Genomic DNA, 27,742 nt, shown 5'->3' with positions numbered 1-27,742 from the left:
ACCCAGGCGCCCCTCCCTCTGCCTTTTTATGGTCTAATTTTTCATGTCTGTATATGTGACCTGAAAAACCAGTTCCACTAAAAATATATCTACAAATAATGCCAAGGGGGCAAATTATGCTAACTAGAGGCACTGCAGTTACCACCATCTCACTAACCAGTTCCAGTCCAGAATAGCTCTTTTAATTATCCAAGAAAGCTTGCTTTTTCTGCCCCAAAGTTTAGCTTTCTTTATTAGTGGATTCATTTGTGTACTCAACAAATATCTATTGTGTACATACCATGTGCCAGGCATATAGTATTATATTTAGTTCATATAGTGAACTAAAGAGGCATAAATCCCTACCCTTCTGGAGTTTACATTCTAGTAGTTGAGGGCATGGACTCTGAAATCAAGTTTATTAATTCAAATCCCAGTTCCACTACTATGCACTCCGTGTGAAGTACTGTCTTTCAAACAAGGGCAGTGATGATAGCTTTGACTAGATGAACAGCAATTGAGGGAGCTAGAAGTGGACAGATCCTAGATACATTTTGAAGATAGAGTCAACAGGATTTACAGACAGATTGGGTACAAGGAAAAAAAGTCCTCTATGACTCCAGGGGTTTTGTCCTGAGTAACTGGAAGTAGGGAGTCACCATTTCTGAGCTGAGGAAGACTGTGAAGGAGATAAGGTTGAGTTTTGGCTGCAACTTTGAGATGCTATTAGATGTCCCAAGTACTGTTAAATTAACCCTGGAAAATGACTCCTGAGTCTTTGCCTTAGACTAGAGAATATCAATCCAATGACACTCTGAAGACCATTCTTCAAGAATTCTCTTAATTTGGGCACCTGCGTGGCTCGGTGGTTTAAGCATCTGCCTTCAGCTCAGGTCATGATGCCAGAGTCCTGGGATCAAGCCCCACATCGGGCTCAGAGAGCCTGCTTCTCCCTCTCCCTCTGCTGGCCACTCTGCCTACTTGTGCTATCTCTCTGTCAAATAAATAAATAAATAAAATCTTTAAAATACACACACACACACACACACAAGCTTATTTAAAAAAAAAAAAAGAATTCTTGGGGTGTCTGGGTGGCTCAGTGGGTTAAAGCCTCTGCCTTCGGCTCAGGTCATGATCCCAGGGTCCTGGGATTGAGCCCCACATCGGGTTCTCTGCTCAGCAGGGAGCCTGCTTCCTTCTCTCTCTCTGCCTGCCTCTCTGCCTACTTGTCATCTTTGTCTGTCAAATAAATAAATAAAAATCTTTTTAAAAAATTTAAAAAAATTTAAAAAAAAAAGAATTCTCTTAATTTGGAGGCGACTGGCTGGCTCAGTAGAGCATACCACTCTTGATCTTAGGAATCGTCAGTTCCAGCCCCATGTTTGGTATCGAGGTTACTTAAAAATATAATTTTAAAAAGTCTTAGTTTCCATAAACTTCATTTTCCTCACCTGCAAAGTAGGTTTAATAGCCGCCTCATCGATTACGAAAATGAAGATAAATATTTATAAAGCGTCTAGCCCAACAATCTGGAGTCAAGATACAATAATCAGTCAACTAACGTGAGTTCTTTTAAAACCAGATTAAACGTGATATTCTACATTTATCAGTGAAAGCAAACTGTGCTCTCTAAAGCCTTTGTAGCAAAGACAAAGAATTGCCAATAAAGATAAGAGATCTAATCAGGGTCTGCAAATGGCAGACTGGCAACTTCGCCCTTGGTTTTGAAAAAAAAACAAGAAAAGAAAAGAAATACGCAGGAAATTAACACAGGGCGTAGTGAGTGACAGGATGCCTTAGCGACCACACTTCCCAGCAGTCCTTGCGCAGCCAGACACCGTCGCGGATTGGATGCCTCCTCGGGAGGCGGGTGGTGTGGGGGAGGGGACAGGCGCGAGGTACTGTGGGTAGGAGACGGCCGTCGACCGAGGCGCCATTTTGTGAGGCGGCCGTATCCTGTTGGATATTCTGGGGCGCAAAACCGCTACTTCTGCCACTTTGGTCTCTCCTGGGGGTAAGTGCGGCAGCCGCTTGTAACGGCCCACGGCTCTTGCTTTTGAGGCAGGCCTTGTGCAGCCTCCCTGACAGCCGCGGGCGGCGGCCGATCAGCCCCTGCCGCATCTCTCGAGTAAACTACCGGAGGCATTGGAAGGCCGCGCCCCTCCTCGCCGCCTGCGCTGTCAGCTTTCAGAGGGCGTCCTCCTGCCCCACCCGAGGCCCGCTTCTTTCGGGTTCTTTACTGTGCCTCTGCCGGGACGCGTCTCCGACTCCACAGCCCAACTGAACGTGGAGCCGTCGCCTGTCCCTCGGGTACTTCTCAGGGGCGACCGGCAGTTTCTAGCAGCCATCGCCCCGCAGCTGCATCTGAATCCGAATCCGCCCTCTCCGGAAGGTTGTTCGGTGAAGGCTGATCTGCAGACCGGGGAGCCTCTTGGGGGCCGGGAGGGGTGTGTGCAGGCAGAAAGGGAAAGTCGGACGCTCGAGTCGGTCGCGCAGGCTGTGGCGCCGCCATCTCGGCCGCAGCACCCCACGGAGGTGGGTCCAGGCACTGACGGGGCGACGAGGGGCGGCATTAGAGATTTTGCCCAGGCCTTATTTCTCCCAGGTGGTTCTCTTCCATTTATTAATTCAGCAAATGTTCGTTGAGCACCTCCCCTGGAACAGGCAGGCGCCAGGGACGGCTGAAACTAGTTTCTCAGACCTCGCACGAATTGAACGCGGTCTAGCTGTGTGTTGTTTTATCACCGCCGAGGCGCTGCGGGGCCCAGCTGGCAGCCTCAAGGGTTAGTGGTGGTTATTGTTACTGAGGAATTAAGTCGTGTGGAGCTTAGGGTCAGCCGTTGCGTTATAAATAGAGTAGATTTCAATCAGCGGAGCATCCCGGCTTCTAAATGATTTAAACTTTTCATCAGAAGATTTTGAATTGTATGTTGCTCCTTGTGTTAATAGAGACCCTTTGATCCATGTTTTCACGGCCAACTACCCCACTGGAGTTGCTTTGATTAGAACAAGGGAGCTAATTGGATCTCTGCCCTTTTTTGCTTTGTAATCCTAAAGTAGAAGGGAAGGAATCTTCTGCTTGCATCCTTTTATGAGTTTGTTATTGAATAGGGAATCTGATATTTTAAAGTAGCTTCATCTTCCTGCTATGCTCACTTTTAACAAATGATTCTTATGTTGACAGTTGATCTCCCTCCCCCACCTACCTGCTCCCACCTTGGATAATCCGTGTTAATAGTTGATGAAATTCCAACCTCAGTAGTATCCTAACTTATAGAAAGATTGACTTAAGTGATCTCTCAAATTTTCAGCAGCCAATCTCTCTTGTTTCCTAGAAAAAGACAAAATTTGAACATTTTGGGACAGTGTGCTACATCTTCAGTAGGACAATGGGTTCAGACAAACGGTAAGTTACTACTATGCATGTCTTTGATCTCAACATTTCATTAAGAGTGAACTGATTTTTAGAAATTGTTGATCAAACAAATACTTGAGTGTCTGTTTTGTGCCAGGCATTGCTGTTAATACCTTCATGAGCCTTGCTCTTACAAGCTTGCAGTTTAGTGAGAGAAGTAAAGTACTGTGTGAACTATGCTATGTAATAGAAGTCAGGGGTGCTGTTAGAACACATAGGAAGCATGTGTTTTCCTGGGGAAAATACTCTCTAAGGTAAGTAAGAAGTAAGTAAGAATTAAGCAAAGGAGGGAGTGGGTCGCTGAGGGTTCCCAGTGTGGAAAACAGCCTATGCAGAAGCCAGGAGATGTCATACAAGTCTGCCACTTTACCCAGTAGCTGGCTGTAGCAAGCAGTCCGTGAATGCTGCTTCTTGTTGTTGTCGCTTCTGTGGTAAGATTATCCAGATTTATAGAAGTTTTGGACCTGTCGTGGGTTACATGGAAAGTCAATGAAAAGTTACTAAAGAATTAGTTGAGAATTAAGATGAGAGCATTTGGCTGCCATGTCATATGGATCCTTCCACTCAGACTATTTGGTTTACATACACGACCTTTTTCAGCCACCTTCCTACTTAGTGTTGCGTCTTATCCTAGGGATGGATCAAATCAATGGCCCAGAGAGACTCAGGAGATGCTCATGTCACACGATGTCATTATTTTAATGCTGTGTTAGCAGTCTGTGGTTCCAAGTAACTTACTAAATTAACATTTGCCCTTTTAGGGTTTCTCATCCTCATACTTCACATTATGAAGTAGTTCTAGACTACTTGTTTCATTGGTGTCTTTTTGATAAATTTGTATACTCTAAATGAGGCCCTTCTAAGCCTTTCCTTTGTCTTGTCCTTACACAGTAGTTTTATGAACCTGGTAAACAATTTATGGAAGAACTGTATCTGTAGTCAAATGGGTTTATGCTCTTGATACTAGACTTTCCTATGAGGCCCAGGGCTATCCAGTAACCAAAAGTAAACCAGATGTTATAGGAAATGCTATTCTCTGCTTGTGCTGGTTATGTCTAACAAATGAATTTGGTTAACTGTCTGATGAAGAAAAAAAATTAATTTAACTCATCCAGGTTAGTTGGTCCATTTCCCAGTAGTGTGATACCTTTGAGAGTAGATGAGTCAGAACATACTCTCCTTTGAAATTGGGTGAAATGCTAAAAATTGCTCTCTTCCTATTTTTGATCACTAAGATCTGAATCAGGGATAAAAGGGGTGATATATGTAGACTGCAGTCTTTGGAATACATGGGACGAACTTGGACAGCCTGACCTTTAAAAAAAAAAAAAATTAAGCCCAAACATGTGATAGTCATATCATCAGATATAGCATGATTTCCTGAAAATTATCTCTGCCTTCAGGGATGTAGATGTTTTCCTAGTGTTTATAAACTGGAGTTTGGTGATAAGTTTTAAGGGATATGTCAAACTATTTGGATATCTTATACACTGAGTGTGGGGGGTGGTGGGGGAGATGTTCTTCAACTGTATTTTGTAAAGGTATGAAGTGTGATTTACCTTAGAGTAAATGAAAATTATTTCCCTGGCAGAGTGAGTAGAACAGAGCGTAGTGGAAGATACGGTTCCATCATAGACAGGGATGACCGGGATGAACGTGAATCCAGAAGCAGGCGGAGGGACTCAGATTACAAAAGATCTAGTGATGATCGGAGGGGCGACAGATATGACGACTACCGAGACTATGACAGCCCAGAGGTGAGTGGTCAGCAACTGGTATGGTGTAGTTAAAGTTATGAATTGCATGCAAAAGCTTCTAAGATTCTGGAAATGTAATAAGTATATCAAGTGTGGAACTCCCCTCTTGAGTATTGTATTCAAACCCTCTGTTATTCTAAAATCTGTTGAGGTGACTCTAATCCTCAAAGACAAACTGAGCCGATGGTAATAGAAATATTGGCCAGGGTTTACATAGGGCTCATCATACACCAGGCACTCTTTTGAGCATGACTTATGTGAACTTAATTAATCCCTTATGGTAGGTGTCTTCCCATTTTAAAGATGAGGCAATTGGAGTATAATAATATACCAACCCTGGGTCTCAGCTGCTGCTTCTAAAAGTTGTAGTTTTAGTCAGCATAGTCATTTCTCATTCCTTTTTATATGTGACTATAGCTTTGTTGTTTAGAAGTAATTATGCTTCCCATGTAATTTTGCAGGGTTTTTTATTTTTTCCATGCATATAATCTTCATATATAACATATATTGTGTGGTAATGTACTGTACAGTGAGTTGTTAAACCATTCTTCCTGAACTAAATGGTTATGGCCCTTCTCCCCCACCCCCACTTCCACCCCCTGGCCACCAGTTCTAGAAACAGTACAGTGAACATCATCATGGAGTTCCCTTACCCTCTCCGTTGTTCCTAAAGATAAATTCCTAGGAGTAGAGGGCGTCTACTCAAAGGGTCTAAACCCAGTGTTATTTTAATTGTCATTTTGTTTATTGTAAATCAGAGAGAACGTGAAAGAAGGAATAGTGACCGATCCGAAGACGGCTACCATTCAGATGGTGACTATGGCGAGCATGACTACAGACATGATATCAGTGATGAGAGGGAGAGTAAGACCATCATGCTGCGAGGCCTTCCCATCACCATCACAGAGAGCGATGTAAGGGGAAACAGCAGTTCTAACGAGCAGTCCAGTGGGCACAGCAGATTTGGGGCTTCTACCATGTTCTCACTGTTGTTTTACCTCAAGTTAAAATCTCAGGCAGTGAAATATATTTCTGTCTTTAGGATGGAGTTCTTTTCAGCTTGGTTCAGAGGTAAATTATCTTTAGCATTTAGGCTTTGAAGTTCAACACAGAGTTGAGTTTTCAGAAATTCCTTAACTACAGGGAGCAGATCTTTTTCCTTCAGTAGCCCATAGAAGGTAATCAGTACATTTTTATTTAACTGGTTACTTACTTTGTGAGGATGTATCAGTGAAAACATTTTCTTCATGATCTGGCTACCCTTTGATTTGATTAAATACTATCCATCTGAAACCTGAGAAGCCTGTCAAAAAAGAGGCCATTCCCTGACTCCCCACACCTCAGACTGGCCAGCTAGTGGCTTGGTATACTGGGCTCTACCTCATTTCCAGTGCCAATCTCATCTCTGGCCCTCACCCACTTCTTCCATCTACATCCATCACTTGCCTCCCCTGTAGCCACTTTGGACATGTTTGTCATTCTACCAGTGTGCCTTTTTCTGCTTGAAGGCTTCATCATGTGAGGCCTTCCTGATCTACTATGTGAATTGGTATTGAAAGAGGTTCTGCCGAATGTCTCTGGGGAAAGGGGTGGGGGGCGCCTGACTGGCTGTTGGTAGAGCATGCCACTCTTGATCTTGGGGTTGTAAGTTCAAATCCCACCTTGGGAATAGAGATTACTTTTTAAAAAAGGACTGTTTCTGGAAGCTTCTTTAAGGGAGGTTTTTACTAGTGGAGGGTAAAGAAGGGTTCTAGGGAGATCTTAGTTGAGCTGATTTTTAAGGGATAGTAATGTTTGGAGAACTAGGGGAAAGGTGTGGTAGACTGGCCCTCCAGGCAGTGGGATCACACAAGCAAACTTAGGAATAGAAAGATACTGAATGTAGACAGGACCTGTCAACCAGGTTCATTCAGTTGAATTTAAAGGCTTTTGGCAGGAGAGACGCAGGTGGGAAAGTGCTGTTGAGTCCATGTGCTAGGATCATTTAGAGCCCAGATAAGTATAAAAGGAGTTTCTTAGGGCTTTGTCTAGTAGCAAAAGAATTGTATAGGTTAGAATGTTGGAGGGAAAGAGCGGTAGTGGGAGAACAGGGAAGACCGCTGAGCTCAAGTAGGGGCAGCAGTGAGCATGTGGAATAGGAGATGCAGGAATTCCTACAGGAGAAGTCAATTCAAGAAAGTTTGCTTGTTAAACAGGTTGTTCACTTATGTAGTCTGCTGGCCTAGGCCCTGGGAGTTTGCAGAGGAAGTGCATGGCATAGGGAAGCAGTGCCCTCGCGGACTTTTGGGGGCCTCCCTCCTGGCAGTGAAATAAGATTTAATGCTTTTGTATTTTAGGCTTCTTCAGGGAAATAAAAGTGCCTACCATAAGAGGGCTGGTTTTCAAAGCAGAATTTCTGAGTTTCCCAAATTGTGCAGTATTCTAAGCAAAATCACTCGTTGAGGTCCTTAAAACATTTTTAAATTTTATATAGTATTTAATCTCCTGAACTTCAGTTCATCCTATTCATTGTTTGGGGTTTTTTAGTTTAGCCCTCCCCCTGATACGGAACTCTTAGAGTAACTATCTTTAGTTACTATGTTACTGTATGTGCTGTTACACTACTTTTATAGTAACTGTCTTAGTTACTCTGATGACTAACTTTTCAGTTACTATGTTAGTAAGCATAGACCTGAGTCACATGATGGGGTCTGGCTCAGTGTTGAACTTCTCCTACTCTGTGGAGAAAATAGACATAGTTAATTGTTTTTATTGGTGGTGGTTATGGTCTGTAAAGCCACTGCAAATAGAATACTGAATATTGAACCATCACTCCTAGGAAAAAAACAAAGTTAGGTTCCTGTGAACTTCTGGTCACAACCATTTTCATCAGCAGATCAATACATAACCTTGTTTTAGGTGCATTTTGGTTTAGAGATGCCTTATTTAGTATATAGTGTTGATTCCTTAACCTTGAACTCACATCCAGCAACATTATAATTCATTTCTGAATGAAGCTTATCCAACAATATGTATTTTCTCTCTGGGGGACATCACAGCCTCCTTGTGCTTAACACTAGATAGAATTTGAGCACTACACTTGGAGAGCCATTTTATTTTATTTTATTTATTTTTTTTTTTAAGATTTTATTTATTTATTTGACAGATCACAAGTAGGCAGAGAGGCAGGCAGAGAGAAAGGAAGGGAAGCAGGCTCCCCGCTGAGCAGAGAGCCCGGGGGCTCGATCCCAGGGCCCTGGGATCATGACCTGAGCCGAAGGCAGCGGCTTTAACCCACTGAGCCACCCAGGCGCCCCTGGAGAGCCATTTTAAATAGAGAAATCGCTGGGGTGCCTGGCTGGCTCAGTAGAGCAATCAGCTCTTGATCTAAGGGCCATGAATCCAAGCCCCCTGTTGGACATAGAGCTTACTTTAAAAAATAATAATAGTGAAATCACTAACAAAAAGTAATGAAAATGAAAAACTTGCCAGTAAATAGACTGTGAAAAGGACACTTGTTTGCATTATGGAAACGGAAACAAAGGGCGCCTGGGTGGCTCAGTGGGTTAAAGCCTCTGCCTGGGATCCAGCCCTGCACTGGCTCTCTGCTTAGCAGGGAGCCTGCTTCCCTTCCTCTCTCTCTGCCTGCTTGTGATCTCTGTCTGTCAAATAAATAAATAAGATCTCTAAAAAAAAAAAAAAAAACTGAAACAAGGCAAAGTATTGCCTCGGTCTCAGACGTGTGCATCAAGCAACTCAAGGCTTTCCCTCCTCCGCATATGTCCGCAAATGACTAGGAAGCACCACAAGTATTGATTGACTCCCGACCAAGTACAGAACCCAACACAGGGCTCACTCAGTCTCATGATCCTGAGGTCATGACCTGAGCTGAAATCAGGAGTCAGATGCTTAACAGACTGAGCCATCAGGCACCCCTGTGAGACTGTTTATCATAACATAAATAGTTGTTACCTGAAAGAAATTCCCAGGCAGCATATAACGAATGCCTTCAAGGCTGTAAAAATACATTCATTTCTTGGAGAAATATTCTTTATTTTTATTATTATTATTATTATCATTTTAGAATGATTAAATTTTGGTGATAGAAGTTAAAAACTTGCTTGATTAAGCATTTGTTGCAGTTCCTGGTCCTTGAACTTTCTTTGGTGTGGAATAGTTTATGGCTGAAGCTTTAACTATAAATGTATAAAACTCTGCAGATTCGAGAAATGATGGAGTCCTTCGAAGGCCCCCAGCCTGCGGACGTGAGGTTGATGAAAAGGAAAACAGGTGAGAGCTTGCTTAGTTCCGGCTGTTCTGGCTCTCTTCCCCATTCCCACTTCAGCCCCTAAAGACCATCCTGATTCCCCCAGTCTTCAAGCACATGAATTCAGAATGAAAGGTTTGCCATGGCTAAGGAATGTGACTCTTTGAAAACGATATTAGAGAGCACCTGAGGACCTTTTTAAAAACTTTGGTTTTAGGGGCTTTTTTTTCCTTCGGTAAGTAGTGATTTATAAACTCCTTGTTTGACTGTTTGTAGTCGGTTGCATGGTTACGTTTTAAGCGTGGAATCAAATCGAGTGGCACTTAGTTCAGGCGGCTTGGTTCCTTGCCATGGCAAAGTATCAAGAAGATCCCCAAGTCAAGTCACATTTGTAAAGCTGCTTCCCAATTGGCTTTGTCACGCAGTGTTGAAGCAGTGGGAGAGAGATTCACCTGTTATAAAGGAACTGACTAACACGAGTATCCCGTCTATATCTGAATGCTGTCTCTAGGTGTAAGCCGTGGTTTCGCCTTCGTGGAGTTTTATCACTTGCAAGATGCTACCAGCTGGATGGAAGCCAATCAGGTTGCTTCACTCACCAAGTCTAGATATTCATGAAAATGGAACAAGTCTGTACAATACAAAAAACAAAACAAAACAAAAAGGTTAAAGGAGTGGTTTGTTCCAAAGGAGTGATTTTTTTTAAAAGAAAAGCTTTGTATATATTAAAATTGATACTATTAGGGTACATACAGCGGCAAGGACTGCACTATAGAATTTGCTCTGCCTTTAAACATGGCTGCCTGGCAGGGCTTTGTTAATCACTGAATACCTGTCTGGTGAGTGCCAGAACATCTTGACATTCCCTCTTCCACTTCTGCTTATGTTCCTATTCATTATGTCATTGAGAGTAATCTTAAAATAGCCAACTCTCGATTTGACAGTGAAGAGAACACAGAAGTTTGCTACAGGCATTTTGAAGGTATTCCTTATTTCTGCTTGGAGACCACAAGCCTCCAGGAGGCATAACTGCTCCTTTGGGTCTTCAAGGACTATTTAAGGACCTCTTGGAATTTATGAACAATAAGTCTGATGAGATTAGCTTGGGAGCTGGTGTCCTGCTGCTGTCTAATCTAGTTAAAGTGGCATTAACATTCTAATCTCCCTGAGAATGCCTTTTATATTCCTTTCAAAGCAGATCATTGATGGTTCTTTGATGTAGCATTAACTGAAGTGTTCTACAGTTTGTCAAGTTAACGTCCAGTACTTGGCACTTAAATAACATTTTTTGCCAGAACTCCACAGTATTGAATGCCTTAACCAAGTGCATTCTGGGAAGTTTGCTTAATTCCTTATGTTGCTTTTCTGCAGCATTTTATGATTTATCATGCATAAATAAGTTATATTCTTTGGTAATATATGGCCATTTATAACAGAGACTCACTAATGAGGGTATCATTTTGATTGAATGATTTGTTAGATTTTTTTTTTAAGCCTCTCATTTTCTTAACCCAGAGGTGGCAGCCTCATCTTACAGAAGTAGAGCTTCATTCATTTCATACCATGGACACCATCCTAGTAAATTCAGAACCTACACCCAGGCTTCATGTGAGTCTGCTTTCTTGACATGACAGCATCTTTTGATGCGGTGGCTGTATCAGAATGGCTTGCCTGGGAGTTTAAAACTCCAAGGAAATTAAAACCCACAAGACATTTAAAAATCTCCACAATTTTAATGTATACAAAGCTAAGTTCATGTGTAATATTTCATTACAGTTCAAATTCACTCCAGAAATAAAAGGCCAATAGGATTAGGGACTCAGTGATAGTTTGGAGTCTCCCTCAGCACATACCCCTCCTACTGGGATGATCTGTTGACATATCTCCCAGCTTCATTTTTGTTTCTGTACAACACAGTGAGTGGATGGCCCTTCAGCTCTTTCCCTCTTGGCCAGACATGCAGTCTTGCCTTTAGATATTGCAGAGACAACATTCACAGCATGTCTTAACTCTTCCAGGATTTGCGAGAACCAAATTGCTCAACAGTATGTATATTTAGAGGGGTTAGACTCCTTTTAAAAATCTGGATATCTAACCACCTCCTCAGATCTGTTCTGATAGTGTCAGAGCACCCCGCTCCCTCCCCTCTTTGCCGCCCCATAAAAAGCAAAAGAAAAGGTGCTCCTGTTAAATGAAGGCTCTTTGGGGGCAGGTGCTGGGCATACTCTTGGCTAGACTGATTGAGCTTGGAGTTTTGACCTAAGTTGCGTCCCTTTTAGTCACATGGTTGACTTGAAGGGAAAGGCGGTGAATACATTTACGAACTCTTCCGACCCCCCTGAAGAAACTTCATTGGCTCCTGGTTACTCATCTTGAAGAGAGTACCATGTATTTCAGGGAAAAACACATCCGTCACCTAGGACATAACATGGTTTCAGTTGGCAGGAAGAAATCTCATTTAGCTGCTTTAGAGTCGATGGCATTCAGAATAGGCCCTCCAAAGAAAGAGTTGTAACCAGATTCCCTTTAAAGCTGAGCTCCCCTCCCCTCGTCCCCCAGAGGACACATCCTGACGCAGGAGTTGGGGAAAGGGAAAATAGAAAAGCTTTTACTTTGCATAAAGACGGGGGACTGGGGGAAAAGTGAAGCGAAGCCCGAGGACACCATGCTGAGGCTAATAAAGTAGGAGGCAATCTCAGAACTGGGAGAGTTGTGTCTTCTGCTTTTTGAAATAGACTGTCACTCTCAGGCAGCCTGGCAATGCTGAATGTTAGGACTTCTGTCTCTGCTGGAGACACGGCCTGGTGCATGTCAGCGGTTAGAGTTTGGCAGCTTTCTCAGCACTCCCTGACTCCATTTACCTTTACTCCGCATCCCATTCTCTTACTGCCTATCTGAAGGATTGGATGGGCAGAGTATAGGTGGCGGTGGTTGGTCCTCCCCGTATGTTGTCCATTTAATTCCAGAGCACTGATTTTTCCGAAGTGTGCTCTGCCCTGGGAAAATGGACACATGTTCCTCACAATGGGAATAACTAATTACTTCTTTTTTTTACAGAAAAAGTTGGTGATTCAAGGAAAGCACATTGCAATGCATTATAGCAATCCCAGACCTAAGTTTGAAGATTGGCTTTGTAACAAGGTAAGCATGTATTCTTACCAAATAGACAAAAATCCTTCGGGTTTTGTTGTTTTTTTCTTTGTCTGTCCGAACAAGGAAACTAGAAAGTATACAATAGCCAACTTTTATCATAGGGATATTTTCCTGCTTTGTGACTTTCTTTGGGTCCTCCTGTGTAGATACTAGAAATACTAGAGTCCCTAGAACACTAGTAATTTTATTTATTCAGATCCAGGTTCTAAGCTCAGTATTTCATTTAGGATTTTAGGTTTGTTCCACTTTACTGTTTCTTGATTTCTAGAGGTCTCAACTTGTGGCATAGTCTCTTAATTACATTAACCAAATCCTTCTGACCCTGCTCAAGTTATGAAAAATCTGTTGTAGTTAGTCGTGTTGGGAACCTGGCTGGCTGAGTCAGTAGAGCATGCAACTCCTGACCACAGGGTTATGAGTTCTAGCCCCATGTTGAGCATAGAGCTTACTTTAAAAAGTAACAGAAATTTGGGGCGCTTGGGTGGCTCGGTGGGTTAGACCTCTGCCTTCGGCTTGGGTCATGATCTCAGGGTCCTGGGATCGAGCCCCGCATCTGGCTCTCTGCTCAGCGGGGAGCCTTCTTTCCCCCTCTCTCTGCCTGCCTCTCTGCCTACTTGTGATCTCTCTCTGTCAAATAAGTAAAATCTTAAAAAAAAAAAAAAAAAGTAACAGAAATAAAAGAAATAACATTATGGTCCTGTCACCAGTGCAGTCTTTTTATTTTCTTGGTAAAGGTTGATCACTGAGGGGGCGCCTGGGTGGCTCAGTGGGTTAAAGCCTCTACCTTCAGCTCAGGTCATGATCCCAGGGTCCTGAGATCAAGCCCCACATCGGGCTCTCCGCTCAGCAGGGAGCCTGCTTCCTCCTCTCTCTCTGCCTGCCTCTCTACCTACTTGTGATCTCAGTCTGTCAAATAACTAAATAAAAATCTTTAAAAAAAAAAAAAAAGTTGATCACTGAGGGCACTTCAGTGGCTCAGTCAGTTGGGTGTCTGCCTTTGGCTCAGGTCTTGATCCCAGAGTCCTGGAATCGAGCCCCGCATCGGGCTTCCTGCTTCTTCCCTACCACTCTGCTGGTCCCCCTGCTTGTGCTCACTGTCTGTCAAATAAATAAATGATATAAAAAAAAATTTTAAAATAAAATAAAATACCAAGAATATACATTTAAAAAAAGGATCAATTGATTTGAGAGACCACGCATGCAAGAAGTGAGTGAGTGGGTGGGGCAGAATCTCAAGCAGACTCCGCACTGACTGGGGAGCCTGACACAGGGCTTGATCCCACAGCCCTGAGATCACAACCTGAGCAGAAACCGAGAGTCAGGGGCGCCTGGGTGGCTCAGCTGGTTAAAGCCTCTGCCTTCGGCTCAGGTCATGATCCCAGTGTCCTGGGATGGAGCCCTGCATTGGGCTCTCTGCTCAGTAGGGAGCCTGCTTCCTCCTCTCTCTCTGCCTACCTCTCCGCCTACTTGTGACCTCTGTCTGTCAAATAAATAAAAATAAAATCTTAAAAAAAAAAAAACCGAGAGTCAGACACTTAACCAGCTGAACCACCCACCTGCCCCACCAGTGCACCATTTTGAGCTTGGGTGTTGCCGTTGACATTCTGAGAGTACTTGGATTCCTTGTCCTGCATGTGTGTGTCCGGGAGGGGACTAGACAGTACTCCATTTATATCGTGTTTGTGTATATAGAGTGGTCCATATAGTGAGTGCTTTTCTGATACAAGAACAAGAACTTTGCCACTATAGGGTTTGCTCTAGGGTTTTAGGGTGAACTGAAGCTTTTCCCCAACTTGATAAAAATAGAATTGTACTTCAGAATCTGTCAAGATTTGTTTTTCTTGGGAGATTTCACAGTGAAACATTTTAAATTTTAAATTTTTAGGTGAATGCCCCTTTGTCTTGGTAACACGGTATCACTCTCTGCTTTTTTATTTGCTTACTGGGACTTGTCCATGGCCCTATTGCTCTAACCCACTTAATTAATAGTAAGCCTGGCCTGCTATGAGGAATAATTACAGAGAAAACTTTTTTTCTTCCAGTGCTGCCTTAACAATTTCAGGAAAAGACTAAAATGCTTCCGATGTGGAGCAGACAAGTTTGGTAAGCCCACACTCAGCTGTTTGGAATAAGCGTTAAAAACCTGACTAGTTGAAATGTCTGCGAACCTGAAGAAAAGTATAGATTATAGGGCATTTCAACAAGTAATTCGTATATTTTCCTTAGACTTTCTTACCTTACATTGGGTAGATGCTTCTGATGATTGTGGGTGCAGAGACTTCTATTTCCCAAAATTAAGCCAGCTCACCTGGTTTGCATTCTGCATCTGCTTTTCTTTAGTACCGAGGTAATGTCAGTCCTCCACTGACTGAGTTTCTGCATTCCACATTTATCACATCGAAATTAATCATGTTTTATTATAGCCACAGATGGTTTTTTAAAAAATGAGTGCTACATTTACTTACAATTGAAACTTGGGGTTTGAATGTATTTCTTTACTAAAAATACACTGGTTTATTTTTTGTTCATCTTAAGTTACTGAGTCTCCCTGTCTCCTTCCCTTCTAGACTCTGAACAGGAAGTGCCCCCTGGAACCACAGAATCTGTTCAGTCTGTGGATTACTACTGTGATAGTAAGTCCCACTATGCCCGTTTGGCCTTTGTGGTAGAAGCTGACCTCAGTTGGAAGTTTTTGTTCTCTTACCCTTTTTTAATGAATAGCGATGGCTTCAGTTTGTCCCATAAAAGATTGGTGTTTAGAGTCTTCTTCATGTCGAAGTGCAAAATATACTAGGAATCTCCCAAAATGGATTTGTGTTTGTCCTTGAGCCTGCCTTGGAAAGCACTGGTGGTGGGAATGCACATACATGTCATTTGTCTCTTTCACCATCAGCAATCATACTTCGAAACATAGCCCCGCACACTGTGGTGGATTCCATCATGACAGCACTGTCACCCTACGCGTCGTTAGCTGTCAATAACATTCGCCTCATAAAAGACAAACAGACCCAGCAGAACAGAGGCTTCGCGTTTGTGCAGCTGTCTTCTGCAATGGTGAGGTGCTCACTGAATCTTTCCTTTTAAAAGAAACTGGGCTTTCAGAGGCAAATGTGGTTCATCCAATTGTAATACTATATGGAAGGCTCCTGGAGCCCAGAGTTCAAGGCTGCATATGATAAGTGGTAAAAATAATAGCGTATACCTGTAGATAATTGGCAGAAGTGAAGTTTGAGCCACAGCTTACTTTTTTCTTCTTGCTTTGTTTCAGATTGGTTTAGCATTTACTTCTTTAATAATATGGGGTACCTTCATGTGTTGGAAGAAGGAGGGCTATTTTTTTATTTCTTTAAGGTTTTATATGCATAAAAAATAATTACTGTGTGGAGTTGTTTTGTTTTTTTAATAGAAACCTGCACTACTTTGAATGGAGTAGGTGATAGGGAGAGATTTTTAATTACATGACACAACTGTCTTTGTTGACATTCTCCTCAGGATGCCTCTCAGCTGCTTCAGATATTGCAGAGTCTCCATCCGCCTTTGAAAATTGACGGCAAAACTATTGGGGTTGATTTTGCAAAAAGTGCCAGAAAGTGAGTGGCTTTATGGTCCTTATTTAAACTGCTGTACTTGCACACTTGCCCAGGGATGTTTTGCTAACTGAACCCTAAGCCCATGTTCTCAACCCTGAAGCACAATCCTCCCTGGTTGCTGAGGTCGGGAGGGAGACAGTTGTCTCTCTTTTCTTACAGCATATGCCCTCCTGTCCTGAAAAAACAGTTGCCAGAAAACTTCAGAGCAGGACAGAGGCACACATGACAGATGGGTTGAGAATATGTGCTGCGCAAACAGCTTCAGGGTAGTGCAAACCCATCTGGAAATAATCCTTTCCAGAACAGCATGCTAACAGCTTTGTATAGAGTGAGCTTTGGTCTAGAGATGTAAATTTCCTGTTCGTAGTATGATTACTCATCCCACAGACACCTTACTAGATGGCAGGATACAGACTACAGCAGTGATGTTACAGAGGCATTTACCCAGTGAGGCATTGCCTGTGGGGACCACTTCCTGCTCTGAAATGAGGCCTTTCTGGCACTTGAGAGCTCCCAACAAAGGCTAGAGTGAATTGCTCATCCCTAGCGGTGTGGGGGGACAGATTGGGAGCCACATGCTTGGGTTTTTGTGGTTTCAGAGACTTGGTGCTGCCAGATGGTAACCGGGTCAGCGCCTTCTCTGTGGCTAGTACGGCCATTGCTGCTGCTCAGTGGTCATCCACCCAGGTAAGGTGGAGGATTTTTTTTTCCCAAGTAGTGTGGTGGTGCCCAAAGTCACAGAAGGGATCTTTCCTCTGGTGTCTTAGGAGCTCTCCAAGGGCAGTTTTAGGGAGCGCTTCCTGGCTTCTTTCTTTGATGTCCACTAACCTCACCTGTGTGTCCTCTTTTGACATTTTGTAGTCTCAGAGCGGCGAAGGAGGCGCTGTTGACTACGGTTACCTGCAGCCAGGCCAGGACAGCTATGCCCAGTATGCTCAGGTAGGCAGACTGAACCAGCCTCCAACGTCTGCTGTCCAGAGCATGTCTGACAATAGCAGCTTTAACAGTGGACTTTTCTTCAGTACTCACAGGATTACCAACAGTTTTATCAGCAGCAAGCTGGAGGATTGGAATCTGATGCATCATCTGCATCAGGTAGTAAACTTCATCTCTGTTATAGCTTTTGTTTAAGCGGCTATGGTTTAGGAGATAGGGCGCGTCCGAGGGTGCACCTTCAGGGTTGTCACCATGTGCCGAAGGTTCTGGGCAAGATCAGGAATGGATAATAGCCTTTTAGAGACTATGCTGTGATGAATGTTTATTCTTAGAATTCAACTTGTATCTCCTTTGGCTGCGGTGTTTGGAATCATGGGTGCCCACATAGGTTTGTGTGAGCAGAGGGTATGGTCCTATAGTCTGGTGCCCAGACATCAATCAGACGGCTCATTGTAAGAAGTCTTTGCTTTGTTTTTTTTTTTTTTTTTTAGAATTATTAAAGCCTTATAGGTAAATCTTTTCTGAACCCCAGACCAGTAATGGATTCTTCTCTTCTTCTTTCCATCATGCAGAATATTTAACTTTGTGTGTAGCATTCTAGTAGGATTATAAAAATGATAATGTTGTAGGTTCCAGGATGTTTAGTAAGAATTAGGTTACTAAGAACTTGACTCATACATGGGGCGTCTGGGTGGCACAGTTAAGTGACTGGCTCTTGATTTTGGCTCAGGTTATGATCTCAATCTCATGAGATGGAGCCTGCTTCGGGCTCCACACATAGCTGGGCGTATGCTTGAAACTCCTTCTCCCTCCCCTCCGCGCCTCCCCACCAAGTTCTCCCTCTAAAAATCAGTAAATCTTTTAAAAAAACAAAACAAACTGACAAAGACGGAAGGCTAGGTTGGGCAGTACAGATAAAAATGTGTGGCTTGGAGTTCAGTGCCCTGGCCCTTGCTAACCCCTGTGTTTACCATCAGGCACAGCAGTGACCACCACCTCATCGGCCGTAGTGTCCCAGAGTCCCCAGCTGTACAATCAGACCTCCAATCCACCCAGCTCTCCGGTAATCCTGTCGTCCTAAATACAGAACTGGTGACTGTGGGGAAAACTTTGTTTTGCTGTCCAAGTATTATCCTTTCCTGCTGTGTGAGCCAGGATCGAATAGTACACAGACATTCCAACCGTACTTCTCTCTGTCTGGTAGTATTAGATAATAAAATAATTTGGGGTATGTATTTAAAGCATAAGATTCCGAACAGGGTGTATGCTTTCTGCATGCTTCGACTTGACCTTCAGGAAGAAAGTTGTCAGCATGTGTTTTGTCCAAGGATTGCCTTAGATCATTGCTGCAGTGTGTCTGTCCGGGGAGCCCTTCCACCTGGATGATTGCAGTGATTTAGTTCTCTTAAGAGGCTTTACAGTTGAAATTATATTGAAGCTGCTGTTCTTTCCAGACTGAGGAAGCACAGCCTAGCACTAGCACAAGTACACAGGCCCCAGCCGCTTCCCCCACTGGTGTAGTTCCTGGTACCAAATATGGTAAGCCAAACCTCATGGGGCTGTTGACAGTTGGAAGGTCCTAGTTGTTGTCTGTGTCTAGTAAGAGTTCCTCTCCCTTTGTGGGGGTCAAGAGGGACACTTGGGGATATGAGAGAAGACAACCATTAAGGCCTGCCACATCTCAGTGGCTTAGAGGTTGAAGGAAAGCGCGTTCCTCACCTGGAATGACCATGCACCGGGTTTTGTTTTTGCAGCAGTGCCTGACACATCCACCTACCAGTATGACGAGTCTTCAGGATATTACTACGATCCAACAACAGGGCTGTACTATGACCCCAACTCACAGGTAAGCGCACGCTCTCCTCCCCCATTTCACTAGAAATATCTTTGTTTCACTCGGTCCATTTATGAGGCATGACAGGAAGTGTCTCCTGCAAAGGAGCAAGTGATCCACATTAGTTTTAAGTTCTTCAGAACCATCAAGATGTAATTTCTATTTTAGGATTTTATTTTATTTTTTTTTTTTAAATTTTATTTATTTATTTGACAGACAGAGATTACAAGTAGGCAGAGAGGCAGTCAGAAGAGGAAGCAGATTCCCTGCTGAGCAGAGAGCCCGATGTGGGGCTCGATCCCAGGACCCCGGGATCATGACCTGAGCTGAAGGCAGAGGCTTTAACCCACTGAGCCACCCAGGCGCCCCTCTATTTTAGGATTTTAATGTTTAACTTTAAGGTTAAAAATGTACAGTGATCATGTAGAAAAATACACAAAGCTGAGGTGTACATTTGTTTGAATGTTTCCGTGTAGGCACATTCATGTGTATACCAGCCCTGAGGTGAGCACTTGCTGGTCAGTACCAGCCCTCTTCAGTAACCTCTAGTCTGACTTCTGGTACCATTATTTTGTCAAGTTAAAATTTATGGTTGGCTGTAACTTTTATGTCAAGACCTAGATAGGAGTGTGAAAATGTGATTTCTTGTGTATTTTTTTTAAATTGAGGTAAAATTCACTCTTTGCTTGCTTGTTTGTTTTTGGGGGCGGTGTTTAAGTAGGCTCCACACCCAATGTGGACCCCAACACAGGGCTTGAACTCATGACCCTGAGATCAGGACTTGAGCTGAGATCAAGAGTCAGATGCCTAACCAACTGAGCCACCCAGGCACCCCCTTAAGATTTTTTTTTTTTTTTTTTTTAAGATTTATTTATTTCAGTAAGAGAGTACGTGCATAAACACACACACACACGCACAGCAGGGACGGACAGAGGGAGAGGAAGAGAGAAACCCAGGCCAACTCCCCACTGAGCATGGAGTCAAACGCGAGGCTCAATCCCACGACCCCAAGATCAGACCTGAGACGAAACTAAGAGTTGGATGCCTAACTAACTGCACCACCGAGGCACCCTTAGGTTTTATTTTTAAGTAATTTCTACACCCAGCTTGGGGCTTGAACTTAGAACCCTGAGATCAGGATCATGCTCTACCAGCTGAGCCAGCCAGGCACCCCTTGCTGTTTGTTTGTTTGTTTGTAATCCAAAACATTTCATCACCCCAGAAAGAAACGCTGTACCATTAGCAGTCACTCCTTAGTCCCCCTTTACCCCAGCAACCGCTATTTCTTTTCTGTCTCTACAAATTTGCCTCTTCCGAGCGTTTCATGTAAATAGAGTCAAATAACATATGACCTCTTGTGTCCAGCCTTTTTTACTTAGCATCCTGATATATTCATGAGGGTAGAAATTAGCAGATCTCTGGGGTGATGTTTTATTTTGGGTAGTGGTATATTATTTTAAAGAGGAAAGGCAGCTTTAACACTCCATAAATAAACAATTACCTATGACCAGAAGCTATATATATAGAATAATAAAATAAGTGCTTTTAACAGGAACTTGGCATTGAGAGCTTGTGGTTTCTGAGAGTGAGGTGTGAAGCGGAGAGGGACCCACCTGAGTAAGCTAACTTTGCATGGTTCTGCCTCTCTTGTTTGTGAAGGCTGACCATTAGCCAGGCAGTTCTTAGTGGCCATAGCCGTTGTGACTCCTATGTCTGACCCATGCCACTTTCCCCAAAAGAGACATAACAGACCATCTCCCATGGGTCCCTGCTGAGCAGGTAGAGTGAATGACTAGGGAATAAGGAAGAGGAGAGATAGGAGCTACCTATCCACCATTGCAGTTCTGCCTACATGTATCAGATTCGGTTCCTTCACTTACCACCTTTCAGGCTCCCAAGCTGGCTCTTTACAGCCCTGTGTTTGGTTGCCTGGGTTTGGGTTTGGGGCAGTTGAACCTGGTGAAGAGCTATTAACTGGTTGTCAGGGAGGATGTGTGACTAAAAGCTCCTGAAAAGGGGGCACTTGGCTGGTCCAGTCAAAGGAGCATGGACTCCTGATCTCAGGGTTGTGAGTTCAAGTCCATGCTGGATGTAGAGATTACTAAAAATAATAATTTAAAAAAAAAACAAAACAAAACTTTTGGGGCGCCTGGGTGGCTCAGTGGGTTAAAGCCTCTGCCTTCGGCTCAGGTCATGATCTCAAGGTCCTGGGATCGAGCCCCGCACCGGGCTCTCTGCTCGGCGGGGAGCCTGCTTCCCTCTCTCTCTCTCTCTGCCTGCCTCTCTGCCTGCTTGTGATCTCTCTCTCTGTCAAACAAATAAAATTAAAAAAAAAAACTTTTTTTTTTTTTTTTTTTTTTTTTTTTTTTTTAAGAAATCCGTACTACCTGTTTTGGCCACCTGTTTTTTTCAATGGTCTGTCAGTGGAGAGGAGTCAGACATATGGCTCTTCGGGTGCCCTTCAGGCCCAGGGATTAGATTAATGGAACTACTCTCTTTAGAAACCATATTCTGCTTTTGCCCAAGAAGTTTCACGCCTCTTCACTGGCTGGTTCTTCATCCTTACCACACCAACACATACAGCAGCTTCTTTGTGTTTGTGTTTAGTTTTTTTTAACAAAACAATCTTCACATACCTTTTTTAAAAAATTTATGTATTTATTTGACAGCGATCACAAGTAGGCAGAGAGAGAGGCAGAAGCAGGCTCCCTGCTGAACAGAAAGCCCGATGCAGGGCTCGATCCCAGTACTCTGGGATCATGAGCTGAGCCGAAGGCAGAGGCTTTAACCCACTGAGCCACCCAGGCACCCCTTGACATACCTTTTTAACAAAATAATCCTTGAATGGTACAAAGCAGAAAGTCTGTATTAATTGTGCTTTGTTTCTAGTACTACTACAATTCCTTGACCCAGCAGTACCTTTACTGGGATGGAGAGAAGGAGACGTATGTGCCAGCCGCAGACTCCAGCTCCCATCAGCAGACAGGTCTACCTCCTGCAAAAGAGGGGAAGGAAAAGAAGGAGAAACCCAAGAGCAAAACAGCCCAGCAGGTGAAAGACCACGACCCCCTGACCTCAGTTCTCTCTGGGCAGTTGGGCTTTTTTTGTTTTAGTTTTGGTTTGGTTTGGTTTGGTTTTTTGAGTTGCGGCATCTGTGTCGGTTTTATTTGGATGTTTTAAAAACGGGGCCACATGTCTTACTTACATTAAGTTCGCAGAGCATTTTGTAATTTGTTAATGTTACCATACGTTGTCAATTGCCTGTGTATATACTTAGAGGGAAGAATATCCTAGAAGATTCACAGGCTTTTGCATAATATTCGTTCATGACTCTGGTCATATGAAGAAATTTGTGGGTGGGAAGTAAGGGCGCAGGGGGTTCGTTGCAGAGCATGTGATTGAGGTGAGACTCTTACTGGCTGCTCACTGTGGCGCCAGACACCATTCTCTAAAGTCCTGTATCATTTTCTCCTGGTTGTTCGGCATTAGATCGCCAAAGACATGGAACGCTGGGCTAAGAGTTTAAACAAGCAGAAAGAAAATTTTAAAAACAGCTTTCAACCTGTTAATTCCTTGAGGGAAGAAGAAAGGAGAGAGTCTGCTGCAGCAGATGCTGGCTTTGCTCTGTTTGAGAAGAAGGTAACGGTAGCAGGAATGGCTGCACTTCGAGCTGGGAACTGAAGTCAAACTTGAGGCTTATGACCAATTCTCTTTTTCCCAGGGAGCGTTGGCCGAAAGGCAGCAGCTCATCCCAGAACTGGTGCGGAATGGAGATGAGGAGAATCCTCTCAAGGTAAGGGAGGACTGCCGGTGTGTTTGTGCTGTTTGTCTCCATGTCTCACTGGGAGTCTCGGCTTCATCTGGGCTGTGATTCCTCCTCAGAACTGGATATGCTCCTGTCAGTGGGTATTGAGAGCAGCTCCTGCACATACAGTCTGGTCCAGGGCTTTGTTTTCTGGGTTAGAGCTGGTGAGCTGGAGCATTGAATGAAACCTGAATTCCTAAGCTCAGTTGAGTTTTATTGCATTTGTAAATAGAGCATCTTAACAATCTGGAAAGAGAAAATTAAGACAATAAAACGTGTTACTTGATAGGTAGTGGTCTGTATGGGCCATTACTCTGATCTGTTTTATTTGGGGTTCTCATTCATAGTTGTTTGGAAGCAACCATCCAAGAACTTTTCCTGGGTCCCAGGAGGCTGGCAGGCCCCGCCCTTAAGGACCTGACTTTGTGCCCAGTAGAATGAAATGCAGTTCACTGTTGAAGCATGGCAAGGGGCAGTGGGAGCTCTTGCACATCTGGAATTACACTGTTAATCTATCTAGATACAAAGTCCTGGCTCCTCACTGTGTGTGTCCATTGACCCACCCTCTTGTCCCCAGAGGGGTCTGGTTGCTGCTTACAGTGGTGACAGTGACAATGAAGAGGAGCTGGTGGAGAGACTCGAGAGCGAGGAGGAGAAGCTGGCCGACTGGAAGAAGATGGCCTGCCTGCTCTGCCGGCGCCAGTTCCCCAACAGAGACGCCCTGGTCAGGCACCAGCAGCTCTCAGACCTTCACAAGGTGGCCGTGCTTCTCTGAGCCAGTCGGAGGCAGGGAGGGGAGGTGACATGGGTGCCCTGACTGTGGTGAAGGTTCAGCAAGTCCCTGCCTGGAGTGATTGCCTTTAAAAGGCTGTTCGCACTACAGTCTGTTCCAGATCAGAGAATGGCAAGGAGCATGGCGGTTCCATATACACCAGGCTCTGGTTTTCCTGCCGTGGTATACTGAATGGGCTTTGACTCTCAGAATAAATATAGATATTGATAGAAGTAGACATTGCAGGGGCGCCTGGGTGGCTCAGTGGGTTGGGCCGCTGCCTTCGGCTCAGGTCATGGTCTCAGGGTCCTGGGATCGAGCCCCACATCGGGCTCTCTGCTCAGCGGGGAGCCTGCTTCCTCCTCTCTCTCTGCCTGCCTCTCTGCCTGCTTGTGATCTCTCTCTATCAAAGAAATAAATAAAATCTTAAAAAAAAAAAAGAAGAAGTAGACATTGCAGATCAGTATGGTCTAATTACGATGTCTGTCAAATCTCTTGTACAGCAAAACATGGATATCTACCGAAGATCCCGGCTGAGTGAGCAGGAGCTGGAAGCCTTAGAGCTGAGGGAGAGAGAGGTGAATGAGCGTTACTGTGCCACTGGAAGGAGTGTCTTGTATTTTCCTTTAGCTTTTATTTGTAGCACATAGTTCCAGGTCCCAGGGGCAAGATAGGATTTGTCACATATTGTCACCTGGCCGTTGTGGCTCATGTAGCCCGTACCTGGGGGCTCTATGTAGGTTGTGAGCTCTGCTCACAAGTCCTGAATGCCGGGTACTTGCTGGTGAGGTACACTGGGTTTTAGTAAGGAGAACGTAATGTCGTTTGGCCTGCGGTGAGAGAGGCTTCCCATTAGGCCCAGGAGACATCAAGGCATAAGACTACTGGAGGGATATGGAAGGAAGCAGCGGGCAGGGCAGGGTTTGGGGTGAAGGCAGCAAAAGTGAGGCCAGTAATGGAGAGGCATTGGATCGTTCATGAAGCAGGTTGAGGGCCAGCCGGGTTTAAAATACAAATAGAGGCCAGTGGGTTAGAAATGAGCCAGTGGGCAGAGTTACTTGAAATTTCTCACCCCACAATCATTCTGTAGTTCACACTGTCAGTAGTTAGGGCTTCAGCTTTCCTGTTCTTTTCCACTGTTTATGGTGCAGCTCCCCAGGGACTGATGAGCAGGTCTCTGAACGCCTCCTTTGTGCCGTCTGTCCCTGGAGATCGGCCTGTCCCAAGTGGGGAGAGGAACGGCAGCTCTGCCCTCCTCTAGGCTGCACTCATGGCCCAGTAGCCCTGTCCAAGGGCTTGACAAACAGTGGCTAATTAAGTAAAACTCCTTGGTGCAGGTGTAGCTCTGCCCCAGGCCCCACACACGGTTGATCAGACTGAGTGCAGTGAGGGAAACAAGCATGTTTGGTATCTCAGACCATCTTAAGAGGCCAAACTCCAGATGAGGAAAGTCCTTGAGGGTGGTGATCATGAAGTCCGAGTGCGTTAGGCTGTTACAGATTCCAGTCTGAATGTCTCTAGCATCGTTTGTTCTCCCACACAGATGAAATACCGAGATCGAGCTGCAGAAAGACGGGAGAAGTACGGCATTCCGGAACCTCCAGAGCCCAAGCGCAAGAAGCAGTTTGATGCTGGCACTGTGTACGTGTTGTGCACCTTTTCCACTTCATTAGCTGGGGCTCTGGCTGTTGTAAGTAACTGTGTGTTTGCCACTGGCAGGAATTACGAGCAGCCCACCAAAGATGGCATTGACCACAGTAACATTGGCAACAAGATGCTGCAGGCCATGGGTTGGCGGGAAGGCTCCGGTTTGGGACGAAAGTGTCAAGGCATCACAGCCCCCATCGAGGTAAGCAGTGAGAGTGTGCTTCAGCGGTTTGCCAGCTTATTCTAGTGAGGAGACCACTGGAAGCACCCAGATAGCCCAGGGCCCAGGGGTGGGTTCATGTCTCCTCAGGCCGTGTCACCAGCCAGTGGAGTCTTGCTCCCTGCAGGTTGCCCTTAGGTCACCACCTCCCCCCGCTTTATGATGTCAGTTGAGAGGAATGGGAGTCGTACCCTACTTGATTTTTCTGGTCTTTTGGTATCTTTGGGTAAAAGCCATCTTCTGAGAAGTGTATATATATGTCCTTTGTCAGAAAGTCTCTTTTTTTTTTTTTTAAGATTTTATTTATTTATTTGACAGACAAAGATCACAAGTAGGCAGAGAGGCAGGCAGAGAGAGAGGAAGGGAAGCAGGCTCCCTGCCGAACAGAGAGCCCGATGTGGGACTCGATCCTGGGATCATGACCTGAGTCAAAGGCAGAGGCTTTAACCCACTGAGCCACCCAGGCACCCCCAGAAATAGTCTCTTAACACCAACTCAGATCCACGTAGCTTAGATTGGATTTTTTTTAAAGGTATACTATGCTTTAATTTCTAAGTGATCTTGGTCATGTATAAAATAAACTATCATTTAGTAGGATTTTTATCCATAAGAGATCCTTTAGTTGGTCAGAGCTCAGATTGAGATACGGTCTCAGGGTCAGAGGTCCCCCACCCACTGGGCTTCTAGACCAGAGCACCACCAGTGATCCAATCCCTCTCAGACCTGGCAACACAGCTTAGGTCAGACTGTTACAGCCAGAACATGTTGGTCTCGTGTAAGTAAGTTCTGACATCGGGCTGTCCTGCTATGATCTGTGCCCGTAATTACCAGGCCTTTTTAGGCTTCTGTGGAGTGCTCTGGGACCCTCACTAGGCACAGAAGCTTGCTGAGGAGGCACTGGGAGACAAGGTTGGGGGATGTGTCTCTCTCTCTGCCTGTCTTCCATAGTGCATTTTGTTTCTTCAGTCCTTAAACCTTCCCTGGGTCTCCCAACTTCCTTCCTCCTGTCCCTGGTGGGTGGTTCTGTTTGGTTGGGAGTCACCCGTATGAGCAGGTGTTAGAGCAGTCCACACCCTCCCTGCCAGCTGCTGACAGAAATTTTGTTCCCCTAGGCTCAAGTCCGGCTAAAAGGAGCTGGCCTGGGAGCCAAAGGCAGCGCATACGGACTGTCGGGTGCGGATTCCTACAAAGATGCTGTCCGGAAGGCCATGTTTGCTCGGTTCACTGAGATGGAGTGAGGCTCAGAGAAAGAGGGAGGGAGGGAAAGATGACAAGGAGCTCCTCTGAGCACAAGGAGCGGTCCATCTCCTGAATGCACTCTTAACACCTGTCTCTTTAAGGGCATGCCTTGTGCTATTAATAGTTTTTAGGGCGAACCACTCCATTCTACAAGGTTCTCCCACTTACAGGAGTTCTCCTTATATGGACTGTCTGGAGAATGGCCTTCCTTCCTGCCAGAGGGCTTGTGAGCTGGCCAAGGGGACAGTGGGTCTTTTATACTTCAGTGTACATAGTGTAATGTAGTGTGTTTTACGTGTGTAGCCCATGTCATGGTCTGTCAGCCCCTCACACTCCTAGGGGGTGTTGAGATGCCCTAGGTGGTATGTGACACCAAAGCCGCCTCTGTCATTTGTTGTGCTGTCTTTTCTTGGCAAAAGCCTTGTGTATATTTGTATATTACACATTTGTACAGAATTTTGGAAGATTTTCAGTCTAGTTGCCAAATCTGGCTCCTTTACAAAAGAAATACCTTGAAAAATGAGTGTCTGTGTTTCTTTATTCTCGGGTGACCAGGTGTGCAGAACCTGTCTGAGCTAGTCAAGCCTGATGGTGAGATAAGTGTGTTAAAAGTTGTTTATAAATAGTATTTTATGCTTTTTTCCTTACCCCAATCATGTTCAGATTCTTAACTTCAAGAGTGTGTTAACATGTTTTAAAATTCTTCATGAAAACTCAGTCATAACTGAGTCAGCTTTTCCACTTCCATTTTCTAAAGAGCAAAGAGAGTGTGCGCACTTGTGAGCCTCCAGTTTCCACAGACTGTTCCAGCATGCAGCATCAGGCCGTTAACAGCACTGCTGAAGCACAGGGCCTGAGAGGGTCCCGTCGCCCTCCATGGCACTCCACTCGCTTTCTGTCTTCTCACCTCAGCTGCTGAGGAGCTGCTCCTGGGTGTTGCAGAGTTTGCCATTCTAAATGGGGTCATCCTGTCCTTACCGTCATCTCGACGAGGGCAGGAAGTATGTCTGAGGCTGCCCTGGGGCCTGGTGTGATGGGGCGTCCATGGTGCCAATCTGACTAAACTGAGTGCTTGGGCTCCATGTTTGGCATATAGTCAGGGAGGGAGCTTACTCTGAAAGCTAGAATCCCACAGCTTTTTTGGGTGGT

The 27,742-nt window shown here is 44.6% G+C and overlaps 1 protein-coding gene across 3 annotated transcripts; it reads left to right on the top strand.

Annotated features, from left to right (window-relative positions):
- The first annotated feature begins 1,845 nt into the window (after positions 1-1,845).
- RBM5 (RNA binding motif protein 5) lies at positions 1,846-27,116 on the top strand. Of its 3 annotated transcripts, none has more exons than XM_047693619.1 (25): positions 1,846-1,993; positions 3,315-3,385; positions 4,986-5,151; positions 5,910-6,065; positions 9,351-9,420; positions 9,909-9,982; positions 12,455-12,538; positions 14,593-14,653; positions 15,118-15,183; positions 15,444-15,604; positions 16,043-16,140; positions 16,740-16,827; positions 17,002-17,079; positions 17,163-17,235; positions 18,054-18,139; positions 18,531-18,615; positions 18,831-18,922; positions 21,800-21,961; positions 22,400-22,549; positions 22,632-22,703; positions 23,293-23,472; positions 23,991-24,065; positions 25,031-25,128; positions 25,207-25,336; positions 26,467-27,116. In XM_047693619.1, the coding sequence occupies exons 2-25, from the start codon at positions 3,369-3,371 to the stop codon at positions 26,590-26,592; spliced, it is 2,448 nt and encodes an 815-aa protein (XP_047549575.1). In that variant the 5' UTR covers positions 1,846-1,993; positions 3,315-3,368; the 3' UTR covers positions 26,593-27,116. The 3 variants fall into 3 exon arrangements, with proteins under 3 accessions (XP_047549575.1, XP_047549581.1, XP_047549587.1); XM_047693625.1 differs by lacking the exon at positions 1,846-1,993 and adding an exon at positions 2,068-2,762; XM_047693631.1 differs by lacking the exons at positions 1,846-1,993; positions 3,315-3,385; positions 4,986-5,151; positions 9,909-9,982 and having other exon boundaries at positions 6,006-6,065.
- Positions 27,117-27,742: the final 626 nt, after the last annotated feature.

Source organism: Lutra lutra, chromosome 1 (genome assembly GCF_902655055.1).
Source record: "Lutra lutra chromosome 1, mLutLut1.2, whole genome shotgun sequence".
Taxonomy (NCBI): Eukaryota; Metazoa; Chordata; class Mammalia; order Carnivora; family Mustelidae; genus Lutra; species Lutra lutra.
Note: the sequence above shows the minus strand (reverse complement) of the source record. Positions and strands in the feature narration are given on the sequence as shown.